The sequence below is a fragment of the Anomaloglossus baeobatrachus genome, chromosome 7 (assembly GCF_048569485.1).
Source record: "Anomaloglossus baeobatrachus isolate aAnoBae1 chromosome 7, aAnoBae1.hap1, whole genome shotgun sequence".
In the NCBI taxonomy this organism is placed as follows: domain Eukaryota; kingdom Metazoa; phylum Chordata; class Amphibia; order Anura; family Aromobatidae; genus Anomaloglossus; species Anomaloglossus baeobatrachus.
In genome coordinates this window covers 280,054,621-280,082,452 of record NC_134359.1, presented here as the reverse complement: position 1 = coordinate 280,082,452, position 27,832 = coordinate 280,054,621, and the positions used below count along the sequence as shown (strand labels likewise).

General features: G+C 48.8%; 1 protein-coding gene across 1 annotated transcript in view; it reads left to right on the top strand.

Moving 5' to 3' along the window:
* Window positions 1-27,832, top strand: part of TEDC2 (tubulin epsilon and delta complex 2) — a 108,278-nt gene that overhangs the window by 57,052 nt on the left and 23,394 nt on the right. The window contains exon 9 of the mRNA XM_075318238.1: window positions 17,589-17,687. Coding sequence (XP_075174353.1) covers window positions 17,589-17,687 — 99 coding nt within the window. The remainder of the gene's footprint in view (window positions 1-17,588; window positions 17,688-27,832) is intronic.

The window sequence follows — 27,832 nt, the reverse complement described above, 5'->3', positions numbered from 1 at the left end:
GTTGTAAACATCTTGATTATGTTGCGCACCGTGGAAATGGGAACATCAAGATCTCTGGAGATGGACTTGTAACCTTGAGATTGTTCATATTTTTAAAGACCTCAGACCATTTTCTTCTCTCTCTGTTCTCCATGTTTAGTGCGGCACACAATGCAAAGATTGAATCAACTTTTCCCTTTTTTTTATCTGCTTTCAGGTGTGATTTTCATATTGCCCACACCGCAGGAGAGTTTGAACAAGCATCAAAAGCTTAAAACATAGTTGTTTACCCTCAATTTTAGATGGGTGCCAACAATTTTGTTCTGCCCATTTTGGGGGTTTTGTGTGAAATTACGTCCAATTTGCCTTTTTATTCTCTTTTTTTTTTTTTTTTTTCTTTTCCTGTTTTGTTCCAATACGCACAAAGGAAATAAACATGTATAACAAAACATGGGTAATTGCAGTCATTTTCTGGGAGAAATACTTCATTTTCGGTAACAACTTCAAGGGTGCCAACACTTTTTTTGGCCGTGACTGTAATACCTACATGTGCATATAAAATAATTAATAATTTTATTTATACAGCGCCAATATATTCTGCAGCACTTTACAATTAAGGGGACATGTACGGACAATACAGACCATTAATATTCATATCAGGTAGAGCCAACCCTCTTTATTCTGCGCAGCACACGGGTCCCGTTCTGTGCGGCGGCTTATGTGACTCACGTCCCGGCTCTTATTGCAGCCCGCCATGGATCCATCCGTCAGGATGGCTGATTGCAGGGCAGGATTTAACCCTTTCCAGCAGTTGTCGGAGAGGCACGCGGGGTTCATTCATGCCACCCAGCTGGAGATGCAAGTCATTAGAGCGGAGTGTAAAAATCTACAACTCTACCTGTTGGCTCCTGACGTGAAGCACTAAGCACGCAGAATAATGGACCTCTTAATGTAATTTCCAAGACTGTTACAGGCAGCGGGAGTGTTCTGGATAGAAACAGAGGCATTTTTATTAAAGGACATAGAACCCAAGGTGACGTCTGTTATTGGCCGCTATAAATATATATTGCTGTGCGAGGCCTCTGGTGCATTGGGGCTGCTGATGAATTCTGCCGCACGTAATTAACCTGCTCTTATTATTTGACATGGTGCAAACAGGAGCCATTTGGTTTATGTGTATTTAACACCTCACCCTGGCCGTACAGTAACACTGAGGCTTGTGCTTAGTGAGATGACAGATCGCAGCCTGAAAATGCATAAATAAATCTGGCCTAATCAATTAGTAGATTCTCTGGTCATCACCAGGGCTTAGAAGAAGTTATGATGCTTAAAGGGGAAACGTCTGCGCGCCTGCCCCGTCTGCGCTCCTGCCCCGTCTGCGCGCCTGCCCCGTCTGCGCTCCTGCCCCGTCTGCGCGCCTTCCCCGTCTGCGCGCCTTCCCCGTCTGCGCTCCTGCCCCTTCTGCGCTCCTGCCCCTTCTGCGCTCCTGCCCCTTCTGCGCTCCTGCCCCTTCTGCGCTCCTGCCCCTTCTGCGCTCCTGCCCCTTCTGCGCTCCTGCCCCTTCTGCGCTCCTGCCCCTTCTGCGCTCCTGCCCCTTCTGCGCTCCTGCCCCTTCTGCGCTCCTGCCCCGTCTGCCTTCCTGACCCGTCTGCCTTACTGACCCGTCTGCCCTCCTGACCCATGTGCCCTCCTTAACCGTCTGCGCTCCTGACCCATGTGCCCTCCTTACCCGTCCGCGCTCGTGACAAATGTTTGCTTGTAGTGAATTCTGGAACATCTTTTCTTATAATTCTATGTTGTGCTGTTCCTCTGTTATTCCTATGGGAAATAATGAACTGGGTGTTACCATTTTCAATGTCAAAGAAGGATGTGTCCAGCCTACAGCCTGATACATAGCACTGATTAATAACACCCAGTTGTCAATTTTAATTATTTTTTTTAATCAGAATGCACAGTTATGTTACTACATGGGGAATACAATTAATTACTAAACCCGACAGTACAAAAGAGCGGACTTTATAATATATGTATGGGGGGGTTTGTTTTGTTTTGGGGTTTTTTTAACATATACACTAGTACCCGGCATTGCCTGGGACAGTAACTAAGTCTCTCCCCCACTCTCCATCTCCCCCACTCTCCATCTCCCCCACTCTCCACCCCCCCCACTCTCCATCTCCCCCACTCTCCATCTCCCCACCAACATCTTATTACCTCACACATAAGCTTCTTATACTATGAAAGTCCTTTGTTGCCTATAGCAACCAATCACTGCTCCTATTAATGACCTGTAGCAAAATAGAAGCAGAGCTGTGATTGGTTGCTATAGGCCACCTGATAAATATCCAAAGTAACTGTCTAAACAGCCAATATATTACCACAAACATCCATACAGTTTGTGTGTGTGTTTGTGTGTGTGTGTGTGTGTGGATCTCTCTGTGTGTCTTTTTCTCTGTCCATAATAGGAGTCTATAATAACAGATCAGTTCAAAGCTCCATTGACTTTAATGTAAGCAGGTTTTTTGGAGAATAACTGTAATGCGCGGGGTTAAATTTTCCCCTCAAAACAGTCTTTGACGCTCCCTGAGTCACATGAGGTGTCTGTGCAAAATATCGTGATTGTAAACGCGACGGTGCAGATTCCTTTAGCGGACACACACACACACACACACACACACACACACACTGTTCTCCATCTACACCTTCGGCCTGGGACAGCTCATAGAGTCCCACGGCTTCCAGTATCATCGCTATGCCGATGACACACAGATCTACCTCTCTGGACCTGACATTACCTCTCTACTAACCAGAATCCCACAATGTCTGTCTGCTATTTCATCCTTCTCTGTGCGATTCCTAAAGCTTAACATGGACAAAACAGAGTTCATTGTCTTTCCTCCTCCTCACTCATCTCCTCCAACAAGCCTTTCCATCAAACTTGATGGTTGCTCACTCTCCCCAGTCTCACAAGCTCGTTGCCTTGGAGTGACCCTCGACTCTGCTCTATCCTTCAAGCCACACATCCAAGCCCTCTTCACCTCATGCCGATTACAACTCAAAAACATCTCCCGGATCCGTGCTTTCCTTAACCAAGAATCAGCAAAAACATTAGTGCATGCCCTCATCATCTCCCGCCTCGACTACTGCAACCTCCTGCTCTCTGGCCTCCCTTCCAACACTCTTGTACCCCTCCAATCTATCCTAAACTCTGTGGCCCGCTTAATCCAGCTCTCCCCTCGCTACTCCCCAGCCTCGCCACTCTGCCAATCCCTTCACTGGCTTCCCATCGCCCAACGACTCCAGTTCAAAACATTAACCATGACATACAAAGCCATCCACAACCTGTCTCCTCCCTACATCTGTGACCTAGTCTCCCGGTACCTACCTGCACGCAACCTCAGATCCTCACAAGATCTCCTTCTCTACTACTCTCTTATCTCCTCTTCCCACAATCGCGTACAAGATTTCTCCCGTGCATCCCCCATACTCTGGAACGCTCTACCCCAGCACATCAGACTCTCCCCCACCGTGGAAAGCTTCAAGAGGAACCTCAAGACCCACCTCTTCCAACAAGCCTACAACCTACAATAGCCCTCAGTCCAGAAGACCACTGCGCAACCAGCTCTGTCCTCACCTATTGTACCATCACCCATTCCCTGTAGACTTTGAGCCCTCGCGGGCAGGGTCCTCTCTCCTCCTCGCGGGCAGGGTACTCTCTCCTCCTGTACCAGTCTGTTATGTACTGTTAATGATTGTTGTACGTATACCCTTTCACTTGTAAAGCGCCATGGAATTAATGGCGCTATAATAATAAATAATAATAATAATAATACAGACAGATACATACACTCAGCTTTATATATTAAATATATGTGTATATAGCGCCTTAATGCCACAGCGCTTTACATACATCAGCAATTCTGTCCCCATTGGGGCTCACAATCTACATTCCTTATCTGTATGTCTTTGAAGTGTGGGAGGAAACCCACGCAAACACGGGGAGAACATACAAACTCCTTGCAGATGTTGTCCTTGCATATAGTGCATCTTTGGCTTGTGATACTAAGTGTATAATCTATCAATCAGATTTCACTTTCTTGTAGCCATTTTAATAGGTTTTTTTTCTTTCTTTTGCTGCGATGTATTTCGTTGGTTATCCTTTTGGACCTTTTTTTCTTTGTCGCTCCATTGGGAGACCCAGACAATTGGGTGTATAGCTTCTGCCTCTGGAGGCCACACAAAGTATTACACTTTTAAAAAAGTGTAACCCCTCCCCTCTGCCTATACACCCTCCCGTGGATCACGGGCTCCTCAGTTTTATGCTTTGTGTGGAAGGAGGCACACATCCACTCATGCATTCTCATACATAGTTATGTCGGATGGAAGAAAAGAGGACCCCGATGGGGTCCCCGGCATGTTCCCTTCTCACCCCACTATGTCGGCGGTGTTGTTAAGGTTGAGGTACCCATTGCGGGTACGGAGGCTGGAGCCACATGCCGTCTCCTTCACCATCCCTTATGCGGCTCTGGGAGAAGTGGGATCCTAAGCGGTCATCCTAAGCTGGGACCGTGCTCCATCCGCAGCCCCTGGTGGAACCTGCCGGACCGGAGCTTCTTCACCCCCAGGGACCGGGCCCTGCAACTGGAAGGTACTCTGTGTCCCCATGTGGGGACTGTACAGAGAGGGTCGCACCTTATCCCCGGAAGCCGCGGTAGTTCCGTCCGTTGTCTTTTCGGCGGACTTCCGCGCCGACCGTGCCTGCTTGTCGGGCACGGCCTTAAATTTAGTCCCCGGCTTCTCCGCGGCCTAGTCGCGAAAAATCCCGCCCCCGAGCCTGCCTGTCAGGGGTTAGGGCGGGATTACCGACGTGACGTCGGCTTTGAGGGCTGGAGCATTTTGCATGTTTACCTCCCCCCTCATTGACCACTGTGGGGACTCCAGATTCCCGCTCTTTGCTGGCGCCGCCCTCGGCTCCACACCCCCCCTGAGAGCTCCGGCAGCCATTTTTAGCATTCTGCCGGTGGATGCTACTCAGCAGCAAAGCTCTGCAGCTCCGGGGGATCCACGACAGGGAATCTGGAGGACACACTCCGCTCGTTAGCGGTTGGTAAGCCACACCGGTCACCCGGTACTGGTCCCCCTAGGGTGCCGGGATATATATATATATGATAGATATATATATCTGTTCGGAAAGGCTGTATACCCTTTTCCTATATACACTCAGTGGTCACTCTCCTAAGAGACCCTTAAAACATCATTTTATTATAAAATTTAAAAACATCCAAAATACACACTTATAGAACCTAAAGTGCACAGGTGGAGAAGGGAGGAGGGTAAAGGATAAAGTAACCCCTAAATATAAACCTCCCTCCTGTCCACTACCTCACGCGGGGGTTGGCACCCTAAAAGCACGATATGGCGCCCCCACTCACCGCCGGCTATCCTTAGCCTGCCCTAGTTCACCCTAGCGGCAGGTATGAAAGGTGCTCAAAAACTCATAAAGTGCATAAGTGCGGATAGCTAATGAGGTATAAAAAGAGGATCATGTAAATTAATTGGCCTTAGAGGTTAGGCGAGGATGCGCCAGAAAACGTGGAGGGGACCTTAATAACTGTCTCCTAACCACTCCCTACCTCAAGCGGGGGTCGGCACCCTGAATAGACGATAACATATGGCGCCCCCACACCACGAAGGCTGCCCCTAAAGAGTCCCTATTGCACCCTATCAGACAATATGCATACAAAAATAAGGTGCTTGTGCTGTGGGCCTAAAGTGCATAGTGATAAATAACGATAAAGAAGCACTTATACTAGGATGCAATAATAAATTTACAGCAGCATTTCAAACCAGAAAGTGCATGTGCTTAATCAAAGATGCAGGGACTAAGAAAGGGGTGTACTCATCACTGATACATGATCCAATTGTCCGCACTTATGCACTTTATGAGTTTTTGAGCACCTTTCATACCTGCCGCTAGGGTGAACTAGGGCAGGCTAAGGATAGCCGGCGGTGAGTGGGGGCGCCATATCGTGCTTTTAGGGTGCCAACCCCCGCGTGAGGTAGTGGACAGGAGGGAGGTTTATATTTAGGGGTTACTTTATCCTTTACCCTCCTCCCTTCTCCACCTGTGCACTTTAGGTTCTATAAGTGTGTATTTTGGATGTTTTTAAATTTTATAATAAAATGATGTTTTAAGGGTTTATAGATATATTTGTCACTTTAAAATTTCCCTTCACTTTATACACTCTCCTAAGAGACAACAGCATGTCGTCCACAAGGAGCAAAGCTACAAAGGCACAGATTTTTTTCGCGGCCTGTACCTCTTCTGGGGCTATGTTGCCTGCGGGATCCACCTACCCTCACTGTGATCAATGCTCGACTCCGGCCACGCTTGCTCAGCCGGAGCCTAGGGCACTTGTGGGCCCCTCGGCTCATGTAGATCCCCCTGCTCCCACTGAACAGGCTGCAGGGACAGAGTCACCGTCGTTGGCCTCTTTCGCTGAGAAACTCTCTGTCACTTTCTCAGTCCATTGCACAGTCTATGGACAAATGGTCATCTAAGCTCCTTGAGGCTTTGCAGTCCAGACCGGGCCCTTCACAGGCCCCGGCCCCTGTTAGTCTGTCTCCTCCAGGCCCTTCTCGGTCCGCGCCACAGCGCGCTCCCAGGATAGGCCCCAGGCGGAGGACTCCTGCCCAGACCGCAGCCCCAGACCGGCTAAGCGGCCTCGCTGGGACTCTTCCCCGGCCTCCTCACGCTGCTCTGGATCCCAGCTTGAGGACTCTCAGGACGACGAAGCGGACGTGGGAGCTCAGGGCTCTGACCCTGACTTCGCCCTTAACCTTGATACCCCTGAGGGGGACGCCTTAGTAAATGATCTTATCTTGTCCATCATCCAGGTGTTGGATCTCTCACCCCCACCTCCTCCTGCAGAGGAGTCTGCTTCTCAGCAGGAGAAACACCAATTTCGAATGGAAAGCAGACTCTGCTTCCAAAAGGTTCTTAACTGGTTTGACTTTTTCTGGCGACCGTTTGTTTGGCGAACGGTTGGATGAGATTATTAAGGAATCCTCGGGAAAGGACTCCTCCTTACCCCAGTCCAAACCTAAGAGACCTCAGCAGAGAAAAATCCAATCGAGGTTTCGGTCCTTTCGTCCCTCCGCCAAGTCCCAATCCTCTTCGTCCAACCGGCCAGAGAAAGGCCAGAGGAACTCCTATGCGTGGCGGTCCAAGTCACGCCCCCAAAAGGCCGCAGGCACTGCCTCCAAGACGGCCTCCTCATGACTCTCGGCCTCATCTAGCCACATCCTCGGTCGGTGGCAGGCTCTCCCGCTTTGGCGACGCCTGGTGGCCACACGTTCAAGACCGATGGGTGAGAGACATTCTGTCTCATGGTTACAGGATAGAGTTCAGCTCTCTACCTACGGCTCGTTTCTTCAGAACCTCCCCACCCCCCACACAGGCCAACGCACTTTTTCAGGCAGTGGACGCTCTAAAGATAGATGGAGTTGTGATTCCCGTTCCCCTTCAGGAACGTGGTCGCGGATTTTACTCCAACTTGTTCGTGGTGCCAAAAAAGGACGGGTCATTCCGTCCCGTTCTGGATCTCAAGCTGCTCAACAGACATGTGAGAACCAGACGATTTCGGATGGAATCGCTCCGCTCGGTCATCGCCTCAATGTCACAAGGAGACTTCCTAGCTTCGATCGACATCAAGGATGCTTATCTCCATGTGCCGATCGCACCCTGTCTTGCTAAATTCTACTAAAAAGGGGGCTGAAAGCCCGTACTTACGAAGCGCTCACTGATATCCTAATCAGGCACGAATACTAATATTCTTTATAGCAAGATACTATTTATTTTAATAGCACATGAATAGTTAATGGTACATAGGCATTTAGAACTATAGTCATAGAACCTTATACAATAACAGAAATATGCATCAACATTACCGTTTGTTGTAGCAATCCTTTCACATCGGAGGGAACTCGATTTAATGATAAGGAAACATGGCATCTTGCATCACAGGAGCAGTGTGTACACTTCAATGTCCTGGAAGGTTTTCCCTAACATTAAGCGAGTCCGGTGTAATTTTATAGGAAAACTTTGTAGGTTGTGTTTAAATGGTCACCAGCATGTGACAGCTGAGTCATGTTCATGTAACTTGACCACAAGCTGCTGTGGGCACCAGCAGCTTCCTGCACATTTACTTGTACATCCTGCCAGTTGACCATAGTGTTAGTGAAATATTGCAATGAGCCGTAAATTTCATATGCAAGCTTCCTTAAACCTGTCTTTAAGCCAACCACAAGTTTCCGGTAAGTGGAACTGTAAATGTGACTTCCTCATTATCTGTTTGACATGTATTCCTTGGTCATCATATTGGCTACTCAGAGGACATCTCTTTGATACTGAATTATTGATAGGTCAAATAATATCTGGGATCACTCCCTATCTAATCACACATTCTTCAGTCATATCACATTGGTATCACAATCGGTCCTTGATCCCAGGGATTATTTTCCATCATCAGTATTCCACTAGAAGAAGATCACTCGGAATATACCATACCATGACCAAGAAATATCGCTTTTAATAGGACACTAACATTGACTTTGCCACAGATTTTGATTTCTTGGTTTGTTTGGATAAACGTTGAATCACAAATATAATCACTTTCACTACTATGTATATTAAAACTAAAAGCAATATTATCTGAAAAGCTCCCTTGAACATCATGTGTTTTGGCATTTGCTCGATATTCAAAGGAATCATTACACATTACATTTCCCAATATGTTACTACAAGTTTCACTAGACCCATTTATGAACATATTGGCATAAGGCCATAACATATCATATCTTGAATTGTCCTTTCCACTAAGCTGGGTTTAAAAGCATCTACAGTATTTATAGCTGTCCCAAAACTTATTTTTATATTCCCCATAGGGATGAATCCCAGGTTAGTCAGTCCAGTCTTATTTCTTGGTACCCAAATTCCTCCCTTAAAAGCCAGATATTGCAAATTGGTGACTGTTGCATTCAAATTGCCTTGCCACCATGGAAGATTGATCCATCCCACTACGGAAATGGGTACTGTAGTATTCTATAGACGAACACTTCGAGTGTCTTTATCAGCAAGATGATCAGAACAACTTTTCCACTTTAAGATTTCCTCCATCGATACCGGGACATCCAGATAAGGGATACTGGTGGCTGTAACCGGAGAATGTGTACAGATACAGCAATCTGTGTGTTGAAAATGTGATGATGCATCAGAAATGTATTCGCCATAGGTTCCTCCTGATGTAGTCTTGTCCATCCAACGACCAGAGAGGCAAACATCAAACACAGGAATTTCTCCATCTCCTCACTATTGAGCTCTTCCCAGTAACCGATACCATGGATTCCGCTTATTTACCACACCTTCTGCAAATAAAGATACACTATTATTCTCGTAAATAACATTTTTCTTGTGGGACATATTCCCACTTTTCCACTCCTGGTCTCATTATCAGGAGAGTACGATCTTTTCCGACCGCTATTGCCTCTGTCTCTGAGGGCGGTCCTTGGAGGTTTTGAATCCATATTTTTGCTCCTACATTTGTAATATTAGAGGATCCAAAACCTTTAGTACCCCGTATTGTTAATTCTGCTGGGGCAGTTCCTTCTCTTATTTCAGACAAGTTTATTGGAATTATTATTAACATCTGAGCCACCTTCTGGTGTTTCATCAATATCAAAGGTTCATTTCCCAAATTTAGCATCAGTACCTTGATTTCTCCCTGATAATCTGCATCTATTACCCCTCCCACCACTATGGCTCCTTTTAACACTAAACTAGGAGTGGCTATTTGACCATAATGATCCTTTGGTATCTGGCAACCCAATCCTGTTGAAATTGGTTTTACCTTACCTGGGGTTACCACGACAGTTTCCAATGTACTGAGGTCTAAACCTGCTGAATAAGGTGTCGCTCTTTCTGGTGTGCCCAAACAGCTGTACCTTGCAACCATGCCTCTTTTTTCCTTGTCAACTGTTGGACTGACTTGTCTGATGGCTGCTGCTTTATCTGCTTCTGAATTAAACAAACGTTCAAGTGAGTTAGTAGGGACATGAGCATCGACATGAAATACAGTGGTCTTGGTAGATTGAATAATCCCTTCAATGTCTTGCCACACTTCCCTGACCATCTCAGACACATTTTGCTGTTCCTCTCCCCAGTGGAACTCATATTTTTTCCTCGTTACTTTGTACAAAGGAGCCAACATTTGTCCCAAATGAGGGATATGTTGTCTCCAAAAATCAAACAATCCAATATAAGACTGAGTCTCCTGTTTCGATTTAGGGACCGGAAAATTAATAATTTTCTGTCTGGCATTGGGCAAGATCTCTCTGTGCCCCTTGTTCCACTGAATCCCTAGACATGTTACCACCTGAGACGGTCCTTGAACCTTGGCATCACTGATTTCCCATCCTTTACTCCTCATATGAGCAATCAGTTTTGTCAATTGATCTTTCACACTTTGCTCATCTTGTCCTTGTATCATTATATCATTGATATAATGTGAGATCTGCATTTCCTTATGACAAGACATAACCCCAAAGGAGAATTTTCCTTCGGTTAGATTAAGAGTCATCCATTTTAGGATATCAATTCCCAAAATATATTCTGGTATAGGAACTACCAGTACCGTATACTCCTTGATAGGTAAATTACCTATCTTCAAAGCTACCTGTGTCTGAACCCCGGTGATCACTTGACCACCTAGTCCAGCAATTTTTACTCGAGGTCCTTTTATTGTTTCTGGGTTTCCATGAATTAAAGTAGCCTCCGCCCCCGTGTCAATCAAAGCTGGGACTCTTTGAACATTTCCCCCTTTCCAATGTATGCTAAGATTGACGTAGGGACGTTCGTCCCTTTTTATCAATAGGGGGGCTTGGCTGGCTACCTATGGTAAATCACTTCCTTCTGAACTTTCATTTACACAGACTTCAGTCTGTGTGTTAGCCCTTCCTTCTGTGACCTTTGTGGCCACGGCTGCAGCCAGTTCTTCCCATGGATAAACTGGCTGAAAATCTTCCCAAGACACATTCTTTGGGGGTTTTTCCCCTTTTCCCTCTGATTTCTTTACCTTGGGGGTTTTTGAACCCCCTTCCACATTTGTAGTGGTCACTTTCTTTGTGGATAGAACTTTCTGTTTGTACAGCTTCCATAATTCTCCTGTCTCCTTTCCATCAATCCTTTCCTTATTGATCCTGGCTTTAAGCAAAGCCTGGAACATGTCTTTGCGAGACACCCGTGGGGCCTTCCCTACTGATTTCTCTTTCCAATCAGGATTGTTTGGCTTACTGTTACCAACATGGCCTCCAGGGGACGATTTATCCCACTGTCCCATATCCTGTGACTCCCTCATCCTCCCTAAAACTACACCGATTGATTCTCCAGTCAGCGCTACAGTTAAGGTTAAAATAACTGTTTTGTATGCTGGAGGAGCATGTTTAACCAGCCTATTTCTTATGCTGGCTGTCAATGGGTACTGGAGATAATCATCATCCAGTCCCAAAAGAGGAAGAGCATTCCTCATTGCTTCTTCCTTCAGCCTTTCCATACCATCTTTTAAGGTATACCAAGGTTTATCATTGATAGGAAAGTCTGCTTCTGATGGGTATCTGTCCAGAAAAGCATGGGCTAAGATCATGATTAAGTTTTGAGTACCATGCTCATTATGATCAACAAAATAATTTTTTATTGATCTCTGAATTACTGGGTCACGAGACATGGTGACAAATTTTGCCACGTCTCCGGCATCAAAGTGCACTCCACCTCCTCCGAGATCGTGCACCCTGACCAACCAGGGAATTTCTCCTTCTCCTGGTTTTTGTCTAAACTGTGTTAAAATGCTATCAACTTCTCCCTGAGAGTAATCTTCAATGGTTACTCGATTTTTTACATGAGGAATCGTTCTCTCATTTGTGATGGCATTACCATCTTCGTCATATTGCAGATTCCCCTGACCATCCCGGACATGTTCCCGGATGATCTCATTCTCTGTCCTCTCTAGGCGCCTCCTTACTGGGTTAGCCTGAATCTTCTCTTTATGGTAATCCTCCTCATCAGATGAGGAAGATGAATCCCACACATCCCCATCCCAAGTATCGGGATCCCAGTTTATAGAAGCTGAGGCGATACTTTTATGTACTTTGATTTTATTTACTTTTCCTCTTCTTTTCTTGTACTTATTTTGAGCAATTTTTATGGCAGCTTTTTCTGCCACATTCTGATAATGTTCCAATTTATCCTTCAACAGTCTGGTATTACATTCCAGAACTGTTTTCAGGCAACCTAATTCTATCATCTTTTGTTCCATCTGGGAACTTTTCTTCTGCATCTTTAGATTACGCTCATGCATTACACTATATGCACTTGCCAAAATCCAGATGCGCCGTCCTAAAGACACTACATCACCTGCTTTCACAGGGACACTACCGAATACATTCACAACATCAGTAGCTTCACTACCCTTAAGCTTATCCTGCCATTGTTTGTGCCGTGCTAAAGACACTACATCACCTGTTTTCACAGGGACACTACTGAGTCCATTCACAACATCAGTAGCTTCACAACCCTTGAGCTTATCCTGCCATTGTTTGCGTCGTGCTAAAGACACTACATCACCTGCTTTCACAGGGACACTACCGAATACATTCACAACATCAGTAGCTTCACTACCCTTAAGCTTATCCTGCCATTGTTTGCGTCGTGCTAAAGACACTACATCACCTGCTTTCACAGGGACACTACCGAATACATTCACAACATCAGTAGCTTCACAACCCTTGAGCTTATTCTGCCATTGTTCTGCCAATCCACAATTGACCAATTCATGTGCTATAAGATTGTAGGGAGCCTCAGTCCAGACGGGGATCTCCACAACAACCTCCTTAACATTATCCTTACGTTTTCTGAACATTTTGACACTATGCAAAAAGATTGAAAAAATATCTGGAAATTTGCCAAATATATGTTTTTAATTTCTAAATTACAAAAATTCGTTAATTACTTCTTATAGAAGTAATCCTGCCGACTACACCAATTTATGTCTTGCTAAATTCTACTAAAAAGGGGGCTGAAAGCCCGTACTTACGAAGCGCTCACTGATATCCTAATCAGGCACGAATACTAATATTCTTTATAGCAAGATACTATTTATTTTAATAGCACATGAATAGTTAATGGTACATAGGCATTTAGAACTATAGTCATAGAAACTTATACAATAACAGAAATATGCATCAACATTACCGTTTGTTGTAGCAATCCTTTCACATCGGAGGGAACTCGATTTAATGATAAGGAAACATGGCATCTTGCATCACAGGAGCAGTGCGTACACTTCAATGTCCTGGAAGGTTTTCCCTAACATTAAGCGAGTCCGGTGTAATTTTATAGGAAAACTTTGTAGGTTGTGTTTAAATGGTCACCAGCATGTGACAGCTGAGTCATGTTCATGTAACTTGACCACAAGCTGCTGTGGGCACCAGCAGCTTCCTGCACATTTACTTGTACATCCTGCCAGTTGACCATAGTGTTAGTGAAATATTGCAATGAGCCGTAAATTTCATATGCAAGCTTCCTTAAACCTGTCTTTAAGCCAACCACAAGTTTCCGGTAAGTGGAACTGTAAATGTGACTTCCTCATTATCTGTTTGACATGTATTCCTTGGTCATCATATTGGCTACTCAGAGGACATCTCTTTGATACTGAATTATTGATAGGGAGTGATCCCAGATATTATTTGATCTATCTAATCACACATTCTTCAGTCATATCACATTGGTATCACACACCCGAACATCAACGTTTCCTGCATTTCGCCATCGGGGACGAACACCTCCAGTTCGTCGCATTGCCCTTCGGCCTGGCGACAGCCCCACAGGTTTTCACCAAAGTCATGGCATCCGTCGTGGTGGTCCTGCACTCTCAGGGCCACTCGGTGATCCCCTACTTGGACGATCTCCTAGTCAGGGCTCCTTCTCGGGTGGCGTGTCAACGAAGTCTTTCCGTCACTCTGGAGACTCTCCAGCAGTTCGGGTGGATCATCAATTTCCCGAAATCCAAGTTGACGCCGACCCAATCACTGACTTACCTCGGGATGGAGTTTCATACCCAGCCAGCGTTAGTCAAGCTACCGCGGGACAAACAGCTTTCTCTGCAAGCGGGGCTGCAATCACTTCTTCGGAGTCAGTCACACCCCTTAAGGCGCCTCATGCACTTCCTGGGGAAGATGGTTGCAGCTATGGAAGCAGTGCCGTTCACGCAATTCCATCTACGGCCACTCCAATGGGACATTCTTCGCAAATGGGACAAGAGTTCGGCTTCCCTCGACAAGAACATCTCTCTTTCCCTTGCAACCAAAACATCACTTCAGTGGTGGCTCCTACCCACATCTCTGTCTCGGGGAAAATCCTTCCTACCTCCAACCTGGGCCGTGGTCACCACGGACGCGAGCCTGTCAGGTTGGGGAGCGGTTTTTCTCCACCACAGGGCTCAAGGAACCTGGAATCCAATAGAATCGTCCCTTCAGATCAATATCCTGGAGATAAGGGCAGTATATCTAGCCCTATTGGCTTTCCATCGGTGGCTGGAGGGCAGGCAGATCCGAATACAGTCGGACAACGCCACTGCCGTCGCTTACATCAACCACCAAGGCGGCACTCGCAGTCGTCAAGCCTTCCAGGAAGTCCGACGAATTCTGCAGTGGGTGGAAGTCACAGGCTCCACCATCTCCGCAGTTCACATCCCGGGCGTAGAAAACTGGGAAGCAGATTTTCTCAGTCGTCAGGGCATGGACGCGGGGGAATGGTCTATTCACCCAGACGTGTTTCGAGAGATCTGTCGCCGCTGGGGAACGCCGGACGTCGACCTCATGGCGTCACGACACAACAACAAGGTCCCGGCCTTCATGGCTCGGTCTCAGGATCACAGAGCTCTGGCAGCGGACGCCTTGGTCCAGGATTGGTCGCAGTTTCGACTGCCATACGTGTTTCCACCTCTGGCGATGCTGCCCAGGGTACTACGCAAGATCCGGTCCGAATGCCGTCGCGCCATTCTCGTCGCTCCAGACTGGTCGAGGCGGTCGTGGTATCCGGATCTGTGGCATCTCGCGGTGGGTCAACCGTGGGCACTTCCAGACCGCCCAGACTTGCTGTCACAAGGCCCGTTTTTCCATCTGAATTCTGTGGCCCTCAACCTGACTGTGTGGCCATTGAGTCCTGGCTCCTAGCGTCTTCAGGGTTATCTCAGGATGTCATTGCCACCATGAGACAAGCCAGGAAGCCTACGTCCGCCAAGATCTATTACAGGTCTTGGCAAATCTTCCTATCCTGGTGCTCTGATAACGGTTTTCCTCCATGGCCGTTTGCCTTACCCACATTCCTTTCATTCCTACAATCTGGAATGGACAAGGGTTTGTCCCTCGGCTCTCTCAAGGGCCAAGTTTCGGCGCTCTCCGTGTTTTTTCAAAAGCGTCTAGCCAGGCTTCCGCAGGTCCGCACGTTCCTGCAGGGGGTTTGCCACATGGTTCCACCTTACAAACGTCCGTTGGAACCTTGGGATCTTAACAGGGTCCTGACGGCTCTTCAAAAGCCGCCTTTTGAGCCGCTGCGGGATGTCTCTCTCTCCCGTCTTTCTCAGAAGGTGGCCTTCCTGGTGGCAGTCACATCACTTCGGAGAGTGTCTGAGCTTGCAGCGCTGTCATGCAAAGCTCCCTTCCTGGTTTTTCACCAGGATAAGGTGGTTCTGCGTCCTGTCCCGGAATTTCTCCCTAAGGTGGTATCCCCTTTTCATCTAAATCAGGATATCTCCTTGCCTTCCTTTTGCCCTAATCCAATTCACCAGTGTGAAAAGGATTTGCACTCTTTGGATCTAGTGAGAGCACTCCGGCTCTACGTGTCTCGCACGGCGCCCCTGCGCCGTTCAGACGCGCTCTTTGTCCTTGTCACTGGCCAGCGCAAGGGCTCTCAGGCCTCCAAGTCAACCTTTGCTCGGTGGATCAAGCAACCGATTCTCGAGGCCTACCGTTCTTCTGGGCTTCCGCTCCCTTCAGGGTTGAAAGCCCATTCTACCAGAGCCGTAGGTGCGTCCTGGGCATTGCGGCACCGGGCGACGGCTCAGCAGGTGTGTCAGGCAGCTACGTGGTCTAGTCTGCACACTTTCACGAAGCACTATCAAGTGCATACCTATGCTTCGGCAGACGCCAGTCTAGGTAGGCGAGTCCTCCAGGCGGCAGTTGCCCACCTGTAAGAGGGGGACGTTTTCAGCTCTTTCTATTGAGGTATTGTTTTTACCCACCCAGGGACTGCTCTTGGACGTCCCAATTGTCTGGGTCTCCCAATGGAGCGACAAAGAAAAAGGGAATTTTGTTTACTTACCGTAAATTCCTTTTCTTCTAGCTCCTATTGGGAGACCCAGCACCCGCCCCTGTGCCCTTCGGGCTGGTTGTTCTTTTGTGTACACATGTTGTTGATGTTGATTTGTTCTTTTGGTTCATGGTCTTCAGTTCTCCGAACATCCTTCGGATTGAATTTACCCTAGACCAATTTATAAGTTTTCTCCTTCCTGCTTTTGCACCAAAACTGAGTAGCCCGTGATCCACGGGAGGGTGTATAGGCAGAGGGGAGGGGTTACACTTTTTTAAAAGTGTAATACTTTGTGTGGCCTCCAGAGGCAGAAGCTATACACCCAATTGTCTGGGTCTCCCAATAGGAGCTAGAAGAAAAGGAATTTACGGTAAGTAAACAAAATTCCCTTTTTTTGTTACTCCCAAAATAAAGTTATCCCTTTTCCGTAGGACTGGAAATATCTTGCTTGATCACTTGAGGTCCGACCACTGTGACCCCATCGTGATCTTGAGATCAGGACTCTGGAACCCCGTGAACGAGCTCTGTCGCACCATGTTGATTGTAGCAGAGATGATCATGCTATACCTCCCTTCCGTTCATGGACTATTGACTGAAGGAGGTAGCCCATACAGTGCTCGGTTTCTTCCCACAGTCCCATAGACCATGAAAGGAGCGGAGGATGCATATTTCGGCTCCAGTTAGAATGGGGCTGTGCAGATCCCAGTTCCTGAGCCCCTATCTCTTTAACTGGGAGTCCCACCAATCAGAACTCGGCAATTAGCAACTTGCTACTATGGTCCAAAGTGGTGTAATACAGTAATTTCTTACAGTAGCCACCACTAGAGGGAGCTCAGTCACTCACTGCATACTGATATTCATTGTGTATAAAGTAAACTCCTGATCTCCCCCTAGAGGCGACGGGAGGTAGCGCAACATTTATTGTTTTACTTGGGCTTTTCAGGGAATTTGGAGCTCTGTACCTGGAAAATAAGATTCTGGCCTCTATAAATAAATGTAAATACTTTTCTGCACAGACTGCAGTATGACACACACAAACGACATGCTTCCATTTGGCTTGCTATCAAGAGTGATGGCATTCCAGATGAAGAAATCGAGGTGTCTCTCTCCAGATCAGGAAGCCGTCTTCTAATTGTACTGACATTTGTAATGGATCATATGTGGATGACTGACATTTCTCCTCTCTCTGAAGGTCCATCGCGCTGCCAGAATCGCCGCTCTCTGCTGCTTTTGGAAGCTCTACAAGAAGAAGTGGCCAAATACCAATCAGAGCTGCAGAACCTCCAGCTGGGTAAGTGACGGCAGAATTATCGCACCAGGCATTGTAGTGCGCCGTGTCCTCGTCCGGAGGCTTTTGAAGTCACCATCCATCATTTGAATTGCGGGAGGTCGACCATCTGCTTCATTAATCCCATCGTGCCCAGGAAACTGAGCGCGGAATTACAACAGAATATTCTGTACAACATCTTCCATGCAATGTGACTACTGTAATAATCATCACAACCAACATGTTACTCCTGGAAGATTCATTAAACACAATCACTGACGATCGTTAATTAAAACTGGTACAATGCGTCTGTCCATGCCCGATCTTAGTGTTAAAATGAGGAGGCCGGCACCAAGGCCAGACACCGGGCCCCACATTAATCAACAATAACGTCATTTGCACCAGGAATCTTTACTGGATTCACTTTGTCTCTGCCACTCCATATTAATTAAGTGTTGCCCCTTAATGATGGATTTTGAGCAGTTGAGGCCAGTGCAACATTTTAATAATTTCCCAATATAATTCTATAAAATCCTGGGACACAAATGTCGTACATTAATGCAGAATTCCTCCTATCCATCCATCCATCCATCTATCCCCTCTATCTATCCCTCTAACTATCCCTCTATCTATCTATCCCTCTATCTATCTATCCCTCTATCTATCTATCCCTCTATCTATCTATCCCTCTATCTATCTATCCCTCTATCTATCCCCTCTATCTATCCCCTCTATCTATCCCCTCTATCTATCTATCCCTCTATCTATCTATATATCCCTCTATCTATCTATCTATCCATCCCTCTATCTATCTATCTATCCCTCTATCTATCTCTCTATCTATCTATCCCTCTATCTATCCCTCTATCTATCTATCTATCCCTCTATCTATCCCTCTATCTATCCCTCTATCTATCCCTCTATCTATCCCTCTATCTATCTATCTATCTATCTATCTATCCCTCTATCTATCTATCCCTCTATCTATCCCTCTATCTATCCCTCTATCTATCTATCCCTCTATCTATCTATCTATCTACACACATGCATATACACACCAGCCTGTCTCCTCTTCAGCTTTAGACTTCTGCAATTAATAGACCTTTGGTCACATGATGTGATGTCACAAAGGTCCTTAACCCCTTAACGACCTTGGACGTACTGAGTACGTCATGGTGACATGGTGCTAAACGACCCATGACGTACTCAGTACGTCCTGGCGAAATCGCGGTCCCGGAGCCCCGGGGAGTGAAATTTGTTTACTTAAATGGTAGATTCGGGAAGGAGGGGACCTCTGCCTGACCTCAGGAGGGGTGGTGCCTCCTCCCCGAACCTACAGAGGCTGTGATTGGCTGACGAACGCCGCTCAGCCAATTACAGCCACTGTAATGTTCCAGCCATTGAAAATGGCTGGAACATTGAAATCCAGCCCTGATCAGTGCTGCTGTAGCACTGGCCATTGGCTGGAGCTGGGTGATCGATGCTTCACCCGCCCCCAGCTCTGATTGGAGAGACCGGTCTTGTGACCGCTCTCTCCAATCAATGTGGATCTGCGGCCTGTGACCGTCCCTGGAAGCCGAGGAGAGCGGTAAGTTGCTGTCCCCGCCGCCCGCCCGCCCCTGTCCCCGATCGCCCCGCCGCTGCTCCCGATCGCCCCGCCGCTGCTCCCGATCCACCGCTGTCCCCGCCGCTGTCTCCGATCACCCCGCCACTGCTCCCGATCCACCGCTGTCCCCGCCGCTGTCTCCGATCGCCCCGGCGCCATGCTCCCGCTCCACCGCTGTCCCCGCCGCTGTCTCCGATCGCCCCGGCGCCATGCTCCCGCTCTACCGCTGTCCCCGCCGCTGTCTCCGATCGCCCCGCCATGCTCCCGCTCCGCCGCTGTCTCCGATCGCCCCGGCGCCATGCTCCCGCTCCACCGCTGTCCCCGCCGCTGTCTCCGATCGCCCCGCCATGCTCCCGCTCCACTGCTGTCCCCGCCGCTGTCTCCGATCGCCCCGGCGCCATGCTCCCGCTCCACCGCTGTCCCCGCCGCTGTCTCCGATCGCCCCGCCATGCTCCCGCTCCGCCGCTGTCTCCGATCGCCCCGCCATGCTCCCGCTCCGCCGCTGTCTCCGCCACTGTCTCCGATCGCCCCGCCATGCTCCCGCTCCGCCGCTGTCTCCGCCGCTGTCTCCGATCGCCCCGGCGCCATGCTCCCGCTCCACCGCTGTCCCCTCCGCTGTCTCCGATCGCCCCGCCATGCTCCCGCTCCACCGCTGTCCCCGCCGCTGTCTCCGATCGCCCCGCCGCTGCTCCCGCTCCACCGCTGTCCCCGCCGCCATGCTCGCCACTGTCCCCGCCGCCGTCGCACCCACCTTTTTCAGCCGCTGCTGCCCCCGAATCGGCCCCCACTGTTCCCGATCGGCGGTACGTCCTGGCGAAATCGCGGTCCCGGAGCCCCGGGAAGTGAAATTTGTTTACTTAAACGGTAGATTCGGGAAGGAGGGGACCTCTGCCTGACCTCAGGAGGGGTGGTACCTCCTCCCCGAACCTACAGAGGCTGTGATTGGCTGACGAACGCCGCTCAGCCAATTACAGCCACTGTAATGTTCCAGCCATTGAAAATGCCCCGGGGGGAGGGTGGTTTGCAGCACATGTAGGGGGAGGGTGGCTTGCAGCACATGTGGGGGGAGGGTGGCTTGCAGCACATGTGGGGGGAGGGTGGGTGGCTTGCAGCACATGTGCTGCAAGCCACCCTCCCCCCACATGTGCTGCAAGCCAGCCACCCTCCCCCCACATGTGCTGCAAGCCAGCCACCCTTCCCCCACATGTGCTGCAAGCCAGCCACCCTCCCCCCACATGTGCTGCAAGCCAGCCACCCTCCCCCCACATGTGCTGCAAGCCACCCTCCCCCTACATGTGCTGCAAACCACCCTCCCCCCAGGGCCCCCCCTCCTCCATGTGCCATCTCTCTCTCCCATCAGACTCTGCCCCCCTCCCCGATCTGCTGCCTGCTCTCTCCCATTTTCCATCTACTGCCCCCTCTCACCCTCCTCGATCTGTTGCCTCCTTCATCTGCTGCCTCTTCTGTCTGCTGTGATCCTGCTGCCTAGATCCATCCTGTAAGGTAGGTATCCCCATCTCACCTCCCCCCCCATCCTCTGCCGCTCCTCCATCCGCTGCGCCATTTCCCATCCATCCGCTGCGCCATTTCCCATCATCCATCCGCTGCGCCCTTTCCCATCCTCTGCCGCTCCTCCACCCGCTGCGCCCTTTCCTATCTTCCATCCGCTGCGCCCTTTCTCATCTGCCGCCCCGCCCTCTCGCATCGTATTATCCAGCGCAGTTGCTCGCTTCCAGACTGCAGTGGATGATGCGATGCGAGACTCGTGCATTGCTCTCACGTTTGGCACTGGTCTTGGCAGGCGCTCATTTTTTATTTTTTTTTTCTACTGATGTCTGTATTTTTTATTTCGCCAAACTAATTTTTTTTTATATGTGGGCGGGTCTAGTTTCCAAAATGGGATCACATGTGGGGGAGCTCCATTGTTTAGGCACCTCAGGGGGTCTCCAAATGAAACATGGCGTCTGCTAATAATTCCAATCAATTTTACTGTGAAATGGCGCTCCTTCTCTTCTGAGCCCCGCCGTACGCCCAAACAATTGATTTCCACCACATATGAGGTATCGTCGTACTCAGGAGAAATTGCACAATACATTTTATGGTGCATTTTTTCCTGATACCCTTGTGGGAAAAAAAGCTACCTGTTTGAAAAAACAATTTTGTGGTAAAAAAAAATAAAATATTTTCACGGCTCAACATTACAAACGTTTGTGAAGCCTCCAGGGGTTCAAAGTGCTCCCTAAACAGCTAGATAAATTCCATGAGGGGTCTAGTTTCCAAAATGGGGTCAATTGTGGGGGAGCTCCATTGTTTAGGCACTTCAGGGGGGTCTCCAAACGCAACATAGCGTCCGCTAATAATTCCAACCAATTTTGCTGTGAAATGGCGCTCCTTGCCTTCCGAGTCCTGCCGTGCGCCCAAACATTTGATTTCCACCACATATGGGGTATCTGCGTACTCAGGAGAAAATGCACAATACATTTTATGGTGCATTTTTTCCTGATACCCTTGTGATAAAAAAAGCTTCCTGGTTGAAGCACCAGTTTTGTGGTAAAAAAAATTTTTTTTCTTTTCACGGCTCAACGTTATAAACTTCTGTGAAGCCCCCAGGGGTTCAAAGTGCACATCAAACATCTAGAAAAAATATTTGAGGGCTCTAGTTTCCAAAATGGGGTCACTTATGGGGGAGCTCCATTGTTTAGGCACCTCGGGGAGTCTTCAAACCCGACATGGCGTCCGCTAATGAGTGCAGCTAATTTTGCACTCAAAAATTCAAATGGCGCTCCTTGCCTTCCGAGTCCTGCCGTGTGCCCAAACATTTGATTTCCACCACATATGGGGTATCTGCGTACTCAGGAGAAAATGCACGATACATTTTATGATGCATTTTTCCTGATACCCTTGTGAAAATACTAATTTTTATGGCTAAAGTAACATTTTTGTGTTAAAGTAAAATTTTCATTTTTTCGTCTACATTGCTTTGGTTGCTGTGAAGCTCCTAAAGGGTTAATAAACTTCTTTGATGTGGTTTTGAGCAGAGTGAGGGGTGCAGATTTTAGAATTGGGTCACTTTTGGGTATTTTCTGTCGCCTAGGTTTCTCAAATCACTCCAAATGTGATGTGGTACCTAAAAAATTTTTTTTTGTAAATTTTGTTGGAAAAATGAGAAATTGGTGATGAACTTTGAACCCTTCTAACTTCCTAACGGAATTTTTATTTTTTTTTCAAAAATTGCGCTGGTGTAAAGTAGACATGTGGGAAATGTTATTTAGTAACTTTTTTGTGTGACATATCTCTCAGATTTATGGGCATAACATTTCAAATTTTGAAAATTACAAAATTTTCAAAATTTTCGCCAAATTTCCGAAATTTTCACAAATAAACGCAAAACATATCGGCCTAAATTTACCACTGACATGAAGTACAATATGTCACGAAAAAACAATCTCAGAATCGCCAGGATCCGTTTAAGTGTTCCAGAGTTATAACCTGTCAAAGTGACACTGGTCAAAATTGCAAAAAATGGCCGGGTCTTTAAGGTGAAAACAGGCTGGGGGCTGAAGGGGTTAAGCAGTCTTACCAGATCAGGATAGAAATGCTGAGGGTCCTAGGAGAATGGGAGTCGTGTGAAATTGCTCAGTTTGCGCTCCCTTTTCCCTAATGCCAGTCCTGCATACCAGCATGTCCAATTCTTCTAGACTCCTGCAATTAAAGGGAACCGGTCACCACTTTTTTGGCCTATAAGCTGCGGCCACCACCGGGCTCTTATATACAGCATTCTAACACGCTGTATATAAGAGCCATGCCGGGGGTCTAACCTAAAAAACACTTTATAATACTTACCTAACGGTCGCGCGGTGGGCCTAATGGGCGTCTCCGTTGTCCGGTGCCGGCGTCTCCTCTTTCAGCTATCTTTGTCCTCTTTCTGAAGCCGCGGTGCATGACGCATCTACTTCACACACACACGCCGGTCCTGCGCAGGCGCACTGCAATACTTTGATCTGCCCTGCTCAGGACCTGAATGCCGGCGAGTGTGTATCACATCAGACCCATCATGCACCGTGGCTAGAGAAGAAGGAGACCAAAGATGACCAAAAGAGGTGGCGCCGACACTGGACAACGGATACGCCTATTAGGCCCACCGTGCGACCGTTAGGTAAGTATGCTGTATATAAGAGCCCGGTGGTGGTGGCCGCATATTATAGGCTAAAAAAGTGGTGACAAGTTCCCTTTAAGAGACCTTTGGTAATATGACATGATGTCACAAAGGTCCTTAAGCAGTCTTACCAGATCAGGATAGCAACTCTGGGGGCCCTAGGAGAATGGGGGCCGTGTGAAATTGCTCAGTTTGCTCTCCCTTTCCCCTAATGCCAGTCCTGTACACCAGCCTGTCTCCTGTTCAGTTCTTCTCGACTCCTGCAATTAAGAGACCTTTGGTGACATGATTGAAGTCATCAAAGGTCCTTAAACAACTTGAACCTCAGAATACAAATGTTGGGGTCCCTAAGAGCGTGGGGGCCCTGAGAAATGGTGTAGTTTGACGCTCCATATGCTGGCCCTGATTGTAACTTGTTTTGTTTTTTTTGTTGTTTTTTTTTTTGTTTTTTTTTTAGTAAGGTGTATATTTCAAGCATGCTCCAAAAATCCTGTAAAATCATGCTAGGGCTTATTTTCGGGGAAACCAGGTATTTCTTTTTCGCTCCTAATTGGGAGACCCAGACAATTGGGTGTATAGCTACTGCCTCCGGAGGCCGCACAAAGTACTACACTTAAAAGTGTAAGGCCCCTCCCCTTCTGGCTATACACCCCCCCGTGGGAGCACGGGTCCCTCAGTTTTTGCTTTGTGCGAAGGAGGTCAGACACGCACGCATAGCTCCACTATTTAGTCAGCAGCAGCTGCTGACTATGTCGGATGGAAGAAAAGAGGGCCCATACAGGGCCCCCAGCATGCTCCCTTCTCACCCCACTTTCTGTCGGTGGTGCTTGTTAAGGTTGAGGTACCCATTGCGGGTACGGAGGCTGGAGCCCACATGCTGATTCCTTCCCCATCCCCATTAGGGCTCTGGGCGAAGTGGGATTTTACCGGTCTCCAGGCACTGAGACCGTGCTCCATCCGCAGCCCCTGGAGAAGCCGCTGGATATGGAGCTGAGTATCGTCAGGGACATGGCCCTGCTCCGTCAAGGTACTCTGTGTCCCCGTGCATACGCGCGCACACCGCAGCATTGCTGGGTGTGTTAGTGCGCCGGGGACAACAGCGCTGCTGCGCTTGTGCCATTTCCTCACTTCAGCTTAGCTGAGTGGGTAGACTCAGGGAGAACGGTCGCGCCGGCCGCTGGGACTGCGACGCAGCTGGGACTTGTGGTGCGCCGGGGACTTCCGCGCTGACCGTGCATATATCACGGCCGCGCTTATTACTACAGTCCCCGGCTTTTGCGGCCTAGTTCGTTCGTTCCCGCCTCCGCACCTGCCAGTCAGGAGGAGGGCGGGACGCTGTACAGAGCATCAGCGCTGAGGGCTGGAGTCTTTTTTTACATACTCCAGCCCTCACACCAGGCACAGTAGGACGCAGTTTCCCGCACTTTGTTTGTGGCACGCCCACGGTCCGCCCCTCTTCACAGAACGCCGGCAGCCATTCCTGCCTGCACGCTGAGCTGCAGAGGGGAGACGGGGAGACCCAGACACGGGATTCTACGGCCTCATACCCGCTGTTCAGCGGGCGGTAAGCAGCCCTCAAGGGCTCACCCCCACTTGTGCCGTTTGTATACTGAGTATTTTGTGTTTGCAAATACTTTTCACTGTACGGTCGCTGGTGATTCTCGGCTATATACCCTCCTAGATTACAAGGAGGCAACAGCATGTCGTCCGCAAAACGCAAGGGTGCCAAGGCACATACATTATATGCTGCCTGTACCGCATGTGGGGCTGCTCTACCGGCAGGTTCCACTGACCCCCATTGTGTGCAGTGCTCGGCCCCTGTACAACTTGCACAGCCGGGGCCTCTGCTGGACGTGACCCAGGGTGTACCACCTGTGAATGCTGTCCAGGTGACAGGAACGGAGTTTGCAGCTTTTGCTGACAGATTGTCTATGACCATGTCAAAGATTCTTGAAACATTGCAGTCTAGACCAGTAACTCAGACCATGGACACTGTGGCATCATTGCTCCCTGGTCCCCCTCAGCTGGAACACTTCCAAGCTCCGGGGGTGTCACATGCACCCCAGGGTGACGATTCTGACTCAGACAACAGTCCCAGACAACCTAAGCGGGCTCGTTATGAGGGGCCCTCAACTTCGTCTCACTGGTCAGGATCCCAGCGGGACGAATCTATTGGTGATGAGGCGGATGTAACTGATCAAGATTCTGATCCTGGGACCGCTCTCTCTCTGGATACACCGGATGGTGACGCCATAGTGAATGATCTTATAGCGTCCATCAATAGGATGTTAGATATTTCCCCGCCAGCTCCTCCTGCGGAGGAGGCAGCTTCACAGCAGGAGAAATTCCATTTCAGATATCCCAAGCGTAAATTAAGCACTTTTCTGGACCACTCTGACTTTAGAGATGCAATCCAGAAACACCACGCTTATCCTGAGAAGCGGTTTTCTAAACGGCTTAAAGATACACGCTATCCTTTTCCCCCTGACGTGGTCAAGGGTTGGACCCAGTGTCCCAAGGTGGACCCTCCAATCTCCAGGCTTGCAGCTAGATCTTTAGTTGCAGTAGCAGATGGAGCGGCACTTAAAGATGCCACTGACAGGCAGATGGAGCTCTGGCTGAAATCCATCTATGAAGCTATTGGAGCGTCGTTGGCGCCAGCTTTTGCAGCCGTATGGGCACTCCAAGCCATTTCAGCTGGGCTTATACAAGTCGACTCGGTCACACGTACATCTGCCCCGCAGGTGGCACCATTGACCTCTCAAATGTCTGCATTCGCGTCTTACGCGATTAATGCTGTCCTGGACTCTACGAGCCGTACGGCGGTGGCGTCAGCCAACTCCGTGGTTTTGCGCAGAGCCCTGTGGTTGAGAGAATGGAAGGCAGATTCTGCTTCCAAGAAGTGCTTAACCAGTTTGCCTTTTTCTCGTGACCGATTGTTTGGGGAGCGTTTGGATGAAATCATTAAACACTCCAAGGGTAAGGACTCATCCTTACCTCAACACAGACAAAACAAGCCCCAACAAAGGAGGGGTCAGTCTGGTTTTCGGTCCTTTCGAGGCTCAGGCAGGTCCCAATTCTCCTCGTCCAAAAGGATCAGAGAGGCTCAGATTCTTGGCGGACTCAGTCACGCCCAAAAAAAAGACAGCAGGAAGAACCGTTACCAAGACGGCTTCCTCATGACTTTCAGCCTCCTCTCTCCGCATCCTCGGTCGGTGGCAGGCTCTCCCGCTTTGGCGACATTTGGCTGTCACAGGTCAAAGACCGTTGGGTGAGGGACATTCTGTCTCACGGGTACAGGATAGAGTTCAGCTCTCGTCCTCCAACTCGTTTCTTCAGAACTTCCCCACCGCCCGACCGAGCCGATGCTCTGCTGCAGGCGGTGGCCGCTCTAAAGGCGGAAGGAGTGGTGACTTCCGTTCCTCTTCAGGAACAAGGTCACGGTTTTTACTCCAATCTGTTTGTGGTGCCAAAGAAGGACGGGTCCTTTCGGCCCGTCCTGGATCTAAAGTTGCTCAACAAACACGTAAAAACCAGGAGGTTCCGGATGGAATCTCTACGCTCCGTCATAACCTCAATGTCTCAAGGAGATTTCTTAGCATCAATAGACATCAAAGATGCTTATCTTCACGTGCCGATTGCGCCAGAGCATCAGCGTTTTCTACGCTTCGTTATAGAAAGCGAACACCTGCAGTTCGTAGCGTTACCTTTCGGGCTGGCAACAGCCCCTCGGGTTTTCACCAAGGTCATGGCAGCAGTAGTAGCTGTCCTGCACTCGCAGGGTCACTCCGTGATCCCGTATTTGGACGATCTACTTATAAAGGCACCCTCTCACGAGGCATGCCAACACAGTCTGGACGTGGCACTGAAGACTCTCCAGAGTTTCGGGTGGATTATCAACTTTTCATAGTCAAATCTAACCCCGACCCAATCACTAACATATCTTGGCATGGAGTTTCATACTCTCTCAGCGATAGTGAAGCTTCCACTGGACAAGCAGTGCTCTCTGCAGACAGGGGTGCAATCTCTCCTGCAGAACCAGTCCCACTCCTTGAGGCGCCTCATGCATTTCCTAGGGAAGATGGTGGCAGCAATGGAAGCAGTCCCTTTCGCGCAGTTTCATCTGCGCCCTCTACAATGGGACATTCTCCGCCAATGGGACGGGAAGTCGACGTCCCTCGACAGGGATGTCTCCCTCTCTCAGGCAGCCAAGGACTCTCTCCGATGGTGGCTTCTTCCCACCTCATTGTCAAAAGGAAAGTCGTTCCTACCCCCATCCTGGGCGGTGGTCACGACAGATGCGAGCCTATCAGGGTGGGGAGCAGTGTTTCTTCACCACAGGGCTCAGGGTACGTGGACTCAGAGAGAGTCCACCCTTCAGATCAATGTTCTGGAAATCAGAGCAGT